This window comes from Manacus vitellinus, unplaced genomic scaffold, assembly GCF_001715985.3.
Source record: "Manacus vitellinus isolate BGI_N305 unplaced genomic scaffold, ASM171598v3 scaffold_72_pilon, whole genome shotgun sequence".
NCBI classification, from domain to species: domain Eukaryota; kingdom Metazoa; phylum Chordata; class Aves; order Passeriformes; family Pipridae; genus Manacus; species Manacus vitellinus.
The window spans coordinates 28,039-39,238 of record NW_021940764.1 but is presented as its reverse complement, the minus strand read 5'-3'; the positions used below and the strand labels follow the sequence as shown (position 1 = coordinate 39,238).

The 11,200-nt window shown below is 56.4% G+C and overlaps 1 protein-coding gene across 1 annotated transcript in view; it reads right to left on the bottom strand.

Moving 5' to 3' along the window:
• Positions 1-728: 728 nt before the first annotated feature.
• CASC3 (CASC3 exon junction complex subunit) overlaps positions 729-11,200 on the bottom strand; it is a 13,236-nt gene continuing 2,764 nt past the window's right edge. The window contains exons 2-13 of the mRNA XM_029964439.1: positions 10,347-10,374; positions 10,013-10,050; positions 8,366-8,524; positions 8,138-8,289; positions 7,553-7,729; positions 6,479-7,164; positions 4,988-5,052; positions 4,697-4,811; positions 4,016-4,114; positions 3,205-3,419; positions 1,983-2,105; positions 729-1,160 (exon numbers count right to left, since the gene is read on the bottom strand). Of these exons, the coding sequence (XP_029820299.1) occupies positions 1,119-1,160; positions 1,983-2,105; positions 3,205-3,419; positions 4,016-4,114; positions 4,697-4,811; positions 4,988-5,052; positions 6,479-7,164; positions 7,553-7,729; positions 8,138-8,289; positions 8,366-8,524; positions 10,013-10,050; positions 10,347-10,374 (1,899 nt within the window). The 3' untranslated portion in view covers positions 729-1,118. The remainder of the gene's footprint in view (positions 1,161-1,982; positions 2,106-3,204; positions 3,420-4,015; positions 4,115-4,696; positions 4,812-4,987; positions 5,053-6,478; positions 7,165-7,552; positions 7,730-8,137; positions 8,290-8,365; positions 8,525-10,012; positions 10,051-10,346; positions 10,375-11,200) is intronic.

Sequence of the window (11,200 nt, the reverse complement as noted above, 5' to 3'; positions counted from 1 at the left end):
GGGCAGGAAGGGGCAGCCGGCCCTGCCAAGTTTCCTAATGCAATTTGCAAACGGCTGCGAGGACGCGGCCAAGCCGGAGCTGGAGCCGTGGGGCCGGCGGGACGCGGGAGGCACAGGGGGACGGGGCACAGGTGAGCCAGCCGGGATCGGCTTGGCACAGTCACCCCACGGGATCGGGAATCTGAACGGGGACACGAGGCTGCCGTGGGGGAGGGAACCGAGGCGGGAACAGGCGCGGGGCTGCGGCGCTTCCTCGTGGGGCCAGAGCCCAGCCCGGAGCGTCGGGGCAGGTTCCAACACCCTCCACAGCCCCAGCAGCAACTCCCAAGCGCTGGGAGCAAACCCGGCCCTGCCGAGCTGGTTTGGGTGCTGGCTGGGCTGCTCGGGCAGCGTCGGGGTGCTGGGCACCCACAAACCTCCCCGTCGCTGCCGAGAGGGCAGGTGGCAGCAGGGATGGAGGTCACCCCGTGGAATCCCACCTGAGAGCTCACACTCATGGACCAACACCAGTTACCAACGGCTTGCTGGGAAAAGAATTAGGAGCAGCTCCTAAATTAAGTAGTTCCTGCCCAGGCAGTGCATTCCCAACAGCCTCCCATGACTCTCCCGCCCTTCTGCTGCTCCCAGAGTGGCAGAAATCAATTTGGTAATTGAAAAGAGAATTGAAATGAAGAACGAACTGTGTCAGAGGATGTCACTGCTGCTTACCCAGACAAATAAATACGAAATACCCAAAAGAAACAAATCAGCTTTAATGAAGGAGCTGCTTCATTCCTTAAATAAAAACAGACCACGATCAAGCCAGCGGAGTTTGACATCTGGGGAGGGAGCGGGGAACGTTTAGTAACGGGGAGAAGTTGGGAGAACGTGTGGCCAAGGACCGACTCGGGGGCTGGTTCTTCGGCGGCCCCAGCGCAGGGGAGGAGGGGGGTGGGCAGCAGTGGGATGGATTTCGGGAAGGCACCGCTCAGACCATGGGGGGAAGTGCCTGGCCCTGAGCAGGTGCAGGTGTCTCATCCCGCTGCCTCACCTCCGCGCAGGGAAGGAGCCGTTCCAAGGAGCAGCTTCCTCCTCGCCGAGGTGCCGAGTCTGGTGCTGGGATTCCCGTGGCCACATCCCTACGTGTTGCTCCTCTCCTTTGATTTTTCACCTTTGCTGTCCTGGGAGGGGGAAGAGCAGCAGAGGTTCAGGACCACCCCAAACCCTGGCATGGGAGGCTCAGTGCTATGGCTGAGTCCTGCCAGCAAACCCTCCACATCTGGGTGCCAACCTCCCCCCCCAACCCCTCTGGGCACAACCAGCTCTCTGTGCCAACCTCTCCTTGTGGTTCCAGATTTTTCCATCACAAGGGCTTTCTCAGGGCCCCTCCATCAGACAATCTGCTTCCCAGCCCTCCCCGTGTATGAGAACCCACCAGAACATGCCTGCCCGGGTCTGGGCTTGCTCGGCTTCCATATGTGAGGAAGGTATGGAAAGGGAAACCAAAAACACACACGTGGCACTCCAGCACGCTCACACACGCACAGCTCACAGCACTGGAGCAGGGAGACCATTCCCAGTGCAGGGAAGCATTCTCATCCCTGAAAAACCTTTAATTCTGCTGCCTGAATTATCTGCTAATAAGGTCTCAACATTTACTCTTCCAGAGAATTCCTGCCTCCTAGCTTAGGGCTGGGTTTTTCCCTCTCTAAATTGTTCTTTTTTCTACCCTGAGCAAATAATTTAAAAAAAAAAAAAAAAAAGTCAACTTCAGACTTACTTTTTACGTGGTTTTAGTTTTAAAGATTTAAGTAACTCAAATTAACTGGAGCCCTGCTTACCACCTGCAAAGAGAAGCTGAGGTTTGGGACAGGTCAAAGACGAAAACAGGTTTAAGATTTCCTCAGAACAAGGTTAGTTTTTCGGGATGGGAGAGGGAACTGCAGCCTCAAACACGCCACTGGTACCACACACACACACAGAGCCAAGCAAGGGGACGGTACCTCCGGAGGGGGTGGTTTGATGGTCACGGGCTGGGACGTCCGGCGGGGTGGGGAAGGCTTGGGCTGCACCTGCTGCTGGACAGTGTTGTAGTAGGTGACCCCCCCATACACCTGGGACTGCGCCTGTGGGAGCAGCGGGGTCAGAGCTCTGGGCTGGGGGGACTGGGAGACACCACACGGTCCCTGCCAGGCTTGACAGCTGCCCCCAGCCAGCACCAAGGGTGAGCTGGCATGGGGAGGGGGTTAACCTGTGCTGTGCCCCCCAAAGACCAGCTCCTGAGGCCCCTCGTGTACCCCCACCCCTTGCTGGGGTCCTGCTGGTAGGGTGGGCAGAGATGGGACACCGCCCATGGCAGAGGGGATTCCCTCATCCTGCAGTTCCCCAATGCCACGGAATGCCTGTGCTTCCCAACAGCTTTTCCACAGGGACACAGCTCCCCGGCACACCCAGCCCCGTGGCCCAGGGGTCAGGATCTGCCCCCAGAGTGGGGATCACCCGGAGCAGCAGGAAGGGCAGGGAGTGTCTGGAGCTCAGGGATCGTGCAGCTCTCTGTCCTGCCACGGTGTGTCAGCCCTGCTCCGGGACGGGGATCTGGGCTGGGCTGGGCTCATCTGCCTCCTCACACGCATCTAGTCCGCTCTGATCTGCCTTTGCAAGGATATGGTCTGCCCTGCCTCCTGGAGAATCTGATCTGATCTGTCTCCTCACAGGGATCTGATCTGGTCTGACCCTCACAGGGATCCGATCCAATCCACCTCCTCAGGGATCTGCTCTGATCTGTCTCCTCACGGACACGATCCAATCTGCCTCCTCGCTGCTCGGCAGCAACCTTAGATGTGGAGTTGGGTCACAGAGCAAGAAAATCCAGCCCCATGTTCACACCATCCAGTTCCCAGCCTCCATCCCAAACAGAACCGACTTCCAAAGCCGTTCCCAAGGTGTCCTTTGGCTCAGCAGGGACCTGGAGGGGCTGTGCCTGTTCCCAAGTTTCTGGTGGGCTGTCTCCTGTTCCGTAGGGGAACGCCTCCATTTCAGATCCCCCAGTACAGGATTTCCAGACCCCACACGCAGGGAGCAATCCTTTCCAGGATGGCAGCAGCCTCCCCCTCACGGAGCAGTGCACCTGCTCCACATCCTCTCCCAGGAAAACCTCGGAGAACACACCCCACACTCCACAGGGTCCCTCCTGCTTGGGAAGGAGCCGCGGCACACCCGGCTTACCTGTGTGTTGGGATACAGATGCGGAGGAGGCGGAGGGGGCAGAGCTCCGGGGGGGTAGGGGTAGCCAGGATTCCCAAAATTCATCACTCCAGGGGCGGAGAAGTAGGTCGGAGTGAGCAGCTGCTGCGGCGGGGGCTGGCCCGGGGGCATGGACACCGGCGGGGGGTACAGGCCGGGGTTTGCCATGGCGGGGGGTGTCTGGTGGGGGTGTAAACCTGGAGGGGATGGGAAGGAGAGGGATGTCACTGGAGAAGCCACTGTGTCCCACAGAGGGCAGGGCTGGCAGTAGGAAGAAGCACGCTCTGCTCCAAGGCTCCCCTGCAGCCCCACGCTGGGGAGGGACACGGGGCACGGCCCCTTCCCCAATTCCAGGTCCCGATTCACTGGGATAGGACACGACCCCATCACAAATCCACTTCAGGAAACAGTTTTGGTAGCAAGCAGAGGATGTGCCAGTTCAACAGCTTCTAGTTCTGCTTTTCCCTGAGCTACAGAACCAGCCCAGTGAGGAACCAGCCCAGTGCCCACGGAAGGGAGCGGCTCAGCCCAGAGGGGCCCAACAGGGACCTGCAGAGATCCAGCTGAGAGCTGCCAAAGGTTCAAATTCCCCCACCCTGCACTGACTGGAAGCTCCAGAAACACCTATTTTTTTCTTTCCTTAAAACTGACACTGATTCAGCCTCACTGCAGTAGGGAGCAGGTCTCTTTCATGTTTTAAAACTAGGAAAAATGGATTCCCCCAGTGACAGAGGCTGTGGGAAACCAGAGTTCCCTGTCCCCTGGGTCGAGGGGTGTCCTGCTGGCTCCTCACCTGGATGAGGGAGGTGCATCTCCGGCTGCACGATCATCCCTTGGGGTGGCAGCGGGGCCGGGTTCTCCCCGTGGGTGTAGATTGGTCCCTGGAATTGTACTGCAACACATGACAGCCTGTGAGGAAAAGCTCCACGGAATTTCATTCCCCTGCAGCAGGACACACAGCCCAGTAGCCCCGAGGGCTCCCAGCCAGCTCCCACGGCACACGCAGGCTCCCAGGCTCACAGCTGCCATGTGATCCCAACAGAAAAGCCTCCTACTCCCTCAGGAAAGCAAGAAAACACTCAGGGAATTTTTTCTCTAACACTTTAAATGCTGGAGGGAATTTCTAATCCATCCTCAGCCCCACTCTGTGACTCTCCCCGCTCTCAAAGGTCAAAGACCTGATTTAAAGTTCATTTCAAATCCCAGCTCTCGGGAAGAATTGGGGTGTCCTAAGAGCCCTGGCACAGGGAGGGGATAACACTGAGGATAATTCCACGGTTTAAACACAACCAGGGAGGCTCCCAGCAGCCTTTTAGTCGCCGTATGAGGGGCCACAGTGACACTACAACAAAGGAAAGAAAGGACAAAGCCCACCCTGATCTTCCCAACACTAAAAAGAGGGGGGGGGATTCCTGCTCCAGCTGCCCAGCTCTGAGCACCCATGGAGACTCGGGAGCAGGGGGGAAACACTCACGTGGGTCATAGTAGTGCCCTTCCATGATGCTGATGTGCATGGGGGGTGCGGGCTCTGGCACGGGGGGTCTCTGGCGCTGTGAGGAGTAACGCTTGACACGGCCCCCCGGCACTGCCTGCAAGAGTCCCGGCGTCAGGGGGGGCTGGGAGGCACCAACACCACACACCCCCCACCCAAACCTCCCCTGGGTCACCCCCAAACAGCCCCAAAGAGGAAAGGCTGAAGTGTCAGGCAGCCTCTAATTACCCCAACCCCAAGCAATTAGAGCCCGTCTCCGGGATTACACGTTACCATCTCCTCCATCCGGTTGAACTGTGGTGGTGGCCCAGTTCCCACGTGCATATGGTTGGGAATACCTGAGGAAGGAACAGACTGGTTATTATTGTGGTTTGTGCTCGGTCCCAGGCCGGAGCTGCCTCGCCCAGGGATGTTGCTGTGGCTCAGCTCTCTCTCCCATGACATGGAACCTTCGGACTTCATCACCCTTATGGTAATTCTAAATATTTTGGGACAAATTACAGGCTGTTTTGTCACTGCACGCTCACCCACGGTGCTCAGCACCTTCTAAATCCTGCTTAAAAAATAAATCCACGTCCTGGTTTAAGCTCTGTGTCTGCTGAGACATGGGTCTCTTCCAGGTGGATCAAGGATCCATGTGGGATCTGAAGGTGCAATTTAAACCCTCTGCAGGGTGTAAATGCCTTTATCAAGGGAACCTTTGGAACCAAACAGTGAAGTGACGGCTTTTAAAACCATGGTTTAAACCACGGTGCCAAGGTGACCACAGGTGGTCCCAGGGGAGTGAAAATGGACTAAATAAATAACTGGAAGTGCTCATGGATCACTGACAGTGCAAATGCAGGCACAGGGATACAGAATGGACTGATGGGAGCCAAATGCTTCCCAGAATTAACTCCTCCCTCATCCACTAGGGACAAACAAGGGACAGCAGAGTCACGGGCAGAATGTGACACAGCCTAGAGCTGTCCCAAGGGAAATTTGTGAAGACACTTCATTTTTAAGCATAAAAACACCCAAAAATACACAATCTGAGCTCTTCTGAACTCTCATCCCACTGCCACGTTTCCATCCTGTCCAAGGGTCTGTTCACACACAGACTTCCCAGTCCCACCAGTACAAAATGACTTCTGGTTCCACGACCTCAACCCCACAGACGCTTATGAAAGCAGCAAGTCACTTCCTTCTCCTTGATCCAGTTTTATTCCCCTCGGGAAGCACTCTAGCCCTCTCCAGAACACTCTAATTCTGCACAGGGATAATTATACCTGGATGACCTCTCCATGGATACGCAACTGGAACTGTCCTCAGCTGGCAGCAAGGTAACTCTGCCCCAAGTCCCTTCCTCCTCCCAGGCACAAAGAGATTTGCCAATCCCAGACAGGCCTCAGCTGGTGGCAACCAAGCCCCAGTTCCAGGAAATGAGCTGATAAACAGGGAAAAGTTCCCTCCTGCTCCAGCAGGACATCCAGTTATTGATCCTTATCTCCTGCTCTCCTGTGGCATGAGTCAGTCTTGCTGTGATTCACACCACAGGGAGAGAGAAAGGATCTCCCCTTCTGTCCTTCCCAGACCTAACTCCATTCGCCTGCTGGAATGTTTAATTTCCTCTTTTTTCTCTGTGGTTTTGTCCCCACTGCTCTTCCTCAGCAGGAACCACCCACCCTGGGACTGGGCTCGGGCAGAGACAGCTCGACTCCAACCAGCTGCATGGAGCAGGATGGCACCAGGCTGCTGGAAAACCAGGAGGCTACTCCCACTTACCCCTCATCTCCCGAGGTGGGATGAACTGGGACTGCCCCGGGGTCCAGTTCTGCTCCGTCAGGTTCATCTGGGTCATCTCCTGCTCGAGTCCATCCACGCTGGATTCCACTGGCGACTCCCAGTTGCTCTTGGCTGGTGGGGGGGAGGTCTCTGCAGGTGTGGGTTTTGGAATGACAGGAGCCAGCCCCTCGGAAGCGGGCGCTTCCTCCAGCAGCTTCCCCGCGTCCCCAGCCTTCACTCTGGTCCTTCTTGCCCGGGAATAGGATTTCTTCTCAACTGGTCTGTCTGGTGGCGGCTGCGCAGCATCAGCAGCCACGGCTTGGTTTTCCAGAGCCCCCTCCTCCTTCCCGGGGCTGCCATGGATATGTGGCACCTCCAGCTCGGGGGACGTGTCCCTCGGCGGGCTCTGCTCCGCCCGCTTCCCGCGGTAGCCGCTCTCCTGCTTGGCTTGTTCCCCGTTTCTGTGCGGGACACCCGTTTCTGAAGCCCGGTAGCCTGGACGGGTCTCCTTGTAGCCCCCCATCCTGGGGTAGTTCCTGGTGGGGGCCATCCTGCCAGTGCTGGCAGAGCTGCGGCTGGTGAAGGGCCGTGGGGGGGCCGAGGGGCTCTTGGCTCCCTGGTGCCTCGGGGGCTTCGGGGGCCTCTCGCTGGACCAGTTGGGGTCTCGCTGGGGGGGACTCCCAAACCTGGGGGAGAAAAACAGCACAATTAACTGCAAAGAAACCCCTGGGTGGGAGGAATTGCTGTGCCCCTCTCTGGGATGCACGTCTAGAAATCCCAGGAATAAGTGATGGGTTTTTAAATCCACACAGCACTTTGGTTTAAACCATAAACCACCGTGCCAAGGTGATCACAGGTGATCCCAGGGGAGTGAAAACAGACAAAATAAACACTGGAAGTGCTCATGGATCACTGACAATGCAAATACAGGCACAGGAAGACAGAATGGACTGAGGGCAGCGAAATGCTTCCAAGAATTAACTCTCTCCCATACAACAGGGCTTCCCCTCTTTGGGGCTCTAGACCCATCCTCTCAGGGGACAGTCCAGGGCCTGGTGTGACTCTGGGGCTCACCGTGGTTTGCGCATCCTCCTGGGCTTGATGTCGTCGGGGTTGTGGGCTGAGCGGATGTCGTATCCGTACAGAGCAATCAGCTCCTGCCTGGTCTTGGGGGCCTGCTCGTCCTCCCGGAATTTGTCGTGTTCCCAGCGCCCCTCGTCCTTCCACAGCTTCCGCTGACGGCCCTTGGGCCTGGAGCAGGGACACAGGGAGGAGTAAGGATGTACAGCTGAGATGTGGCAGCTTCGAGCAGTCCCACACACAGAGACCGAGCATTCCTGGGGCAGGGAATGCACAGGAGGCAGCATTCCTCCTTCCCCCCGCTCCTCCTGCCCAGCAGCTGCTGGTGACCCACTGCTCTTTGGGAAAAGTAGCAGGAAGGGTCACTGCTCCCTGGCATGAGGCTTTTTTTTGGGAGCTTATTTGCATCTCTTGTTCAAAACAAAAACCTGAAGTGTCCTGGAAGGACACAGAGCAGGTAATGGAAGCATGGACCTTCCCAGTGCATCCCACTGAAACAAGGAGCTGTGCTGCCAGAGGTTGGCCTGGAAGCTGGCCTGGAACAGCCTCCCTCTCCCAGAGCCCCTGGGGGACACATACCTGACCTCCTCCTCCTGCGTCTGCCCTCGCAGGTCGTGCTCGAAGAAGAGCCCCTTGCGCGGGATGTACGCGGGGTTCTTCCGATCCTCATCGTCGTCCAGGTGCTTGGGGACCTTCTTCCCAACCTTTTTCTCCACAGGCTCCGTGCTCTCCTGTCAGAACCAGCGAGCTCTCACCACTGCAGCAGTCCTGCTGCCAGCCCCCAGCCCGTCCCCGCGGGACACCCACCTGCCCGTCCCCGCTCTGCCGCTCGCCCGTCACCGCTCCCTTGGCATCCAGCTTCTCACTGCCCTTCTCTGCTCTGGCTGCTGACTCGCAGGAGTCGGTGCTGTCCTGCTTCAAGTCCACCTTGGAGCTTTCTTCCTCGCTGTAATCCTCCTCCTCCGCCTGGCAGACACCCAGTGACTCAAATGTGCTCCGTTAGAAACAGATCTCCCAGGTATCTCCCCAAATCTGGAGTTAGATCCAGCAACAGATCCCCCAGGATTTCTCCCAAATCTGGAGTTAGACCCAGCAACAGGTTCCACAGGAATATCCCCAAATCTGCAGTTAGATGCCACAACAGATTCCCCCAGGAATCTCCCCAAATCTGGAATGAGATCCCTGTTCCAGCTGTTAGACCTGACTCTTCAAAAGCAGAGGATTAGCTCTTAGAATTCTTCCCATCCCAATATTTTTACAGAAAAAGCAAAGGCTAAATAAACCCAACCTCTTCCAGGAAAGTGAGGATCCAACAGGCTTTCTGGAATGGAGCTGGGATCAGCTCTTCCACAAAGCCCTGGCATCCCATCACTCCAAAAAGGGCTCCTGCAAACTGGGGAGACTGGTGATCACAGGCCCTTCCTTCCACGCCGAGGGCCCGGATCCAGCCAGAGCCACGTTTCCAAATTCCCTGGAGTTCCTCAGCTGACTCACTCTGCTCAGGAGCGTGACCTGGTTTCACCCTCCAGGAGCCTTCGGAGGCTGGAGCCGAACTAAAAATAGCTCGGGGTGATTAACCAAACCCTGCTCCATTTTCCTCTTTCAACACAGCCCTTCCACATTGGCTGCTCCCGGTGTTTACGCCGGGGAAGCCCAGGCCGGGCATTATTTTTAGGCACAGGAACAGAGTCATCCTGGCACGGGTGGTGATGCAACAACCTCGCTGCCACCGGGAGTCTCCACGCAGGATTCCAGGCTGGAGGAGCTCCGGGAGCTGCCCTGTTCCCTCCCTGTGCTGCCACACTCCTTCCTCGTTAATGGCAATGCTTAATTCCCAAACTGAGATCAACTCCCAAATTAACAGCTTGGATTTCCTCTGCCTGGTGGTTTGTGTGTTCCCTAACCACTGGACCCCTGAAGGATCCCAAAACAAGAGATGGATTTTCCCTAGAAGCCCTTCACTATAACCCTCAGAGACCAGAACTTCTCTAAACTTCCTGGAAATCTTTGAGTTCCGAAAATCCAGGGAAACCCGCAGCCCCCAGGCACTGGTGGGGTGGGATTCCCTCAGCACCCCCAACTCCTGGGATGCGTCGCCCCTCCAGCTGCTCCTCCAGAACACAGGGAAGCTCCTGGGATGCTCCCAACCACCACTTTGCTTTTTAATTTCAACTAATTAAAACCCAATGAGCATCCCACACTCCTCCCACGCCCTTCTTGGCCACGGCAAATCCTGTTCCCAGTGTCTGAGGAGCCAGGAGAGTTTTTCCTGGCACGTACTGGCCCTACACCCTCCCAGCAGCACAGGGACACTGGTCCCAGTGCCAGGGACTGTATCCCAGGGGCTGGCACTGGGAGAGGCTGTTTCCTTGGGAGACAGGGGGGTCAAGTGGAAGAGATCCAAGGACACAGCCTGGGAATTGTGCTGAAATTCCATGAGAACCAGTCGCTTACCTCCGAGTCCTCGGCGCTTTCATAGTCTGAGAGCACGGCTGCAGGGAGGGAAAACGGTTGGGATTAGGGCAGGGCCGGACATGGTTCCTCTCCCAGTGCCACCAAATCCCTTCCAAAGGGAATCTGGAGGCGAGCACCATCCCGGATCAACACCCCAACCAGCCCAGAAGGGAGCAGGAGCAAGTTTGGGGTGTGCTGTCTCTGCACCCCATGTTACAAGTGAATATTTGGGATGGCAACAACCACAGGATTGCTGGAAAAGACATTTTATCTGACTTCTATTTTTTTTTTTTCGCACAAACAATGCTTGCAACGGCCAGAGGTCATCACTCACCGTCTCCTTCGATGCCATCCTCGCTTTCCTGCAGAGAGAGGAGAGAGAGGGGAGTTAGAGGAAGAGGAGACCAGCAGCCAGGTCCCTGCAGCGTGGAAACATGGAATCATGGAACTGTTCAGACTGGGAAAGACACTTAAGATCGCCAAGTCCATCACCCCAGCACTGCCTTGTCACCACTAATCCACGTCCCCAGGTGCCACATCCACATGGTTTTGAACACTTCCAGGGAGGGTGACTCCACCACTGCCTGAACAGCTCATTCCAGTGCTTTACAATCTCTTCCATGAAGAAATTTTCATTATAAACTACTTTCCTAATATCTACTAGCCTAGTATCTTTTCTAGCTTCTACTGTTTCATCCTAGCATCTGTTTTTCCTAATATCCAGCATCCCATGATCCCAGACACAACGACAGGCCCTGCTCTTGTCGTATCCACCCTTGGAAGTTCAGCTCCAGTGACCACAAAGGAACAAATTCCAGGGCTCCAGTGCCTTTCCAGAGCAGCTACATTGGGGGAATATTGAGAGCAAAGCACAGCCTGTGTCAGTGCTGGGAGTCTCCAGGGAACACAGTGGCAATGACAGGAGTGCCAGGATCCCTCTCTCGCCAAGGGAGAGCCAGGGAAAGGGCAAAACCAGGGAATAACACACAGATGCCATGCAGGATCCAACTCAGGAAAGGTGGTGGATGAAGGAACAGCTCAGAGCAGGAAAAGTGTTCAGTAAAACTGTTGCCCAGAGAAGGTGGGGCTGCCCCAGCCCTGGAAGTGTCCAAGGCCAGGTTGGATGGGGCTTGGAGCAACCTGGGACAGTGGAAGGTGTCCCTGCCCATGGTAGGGGGTGGGACTGGA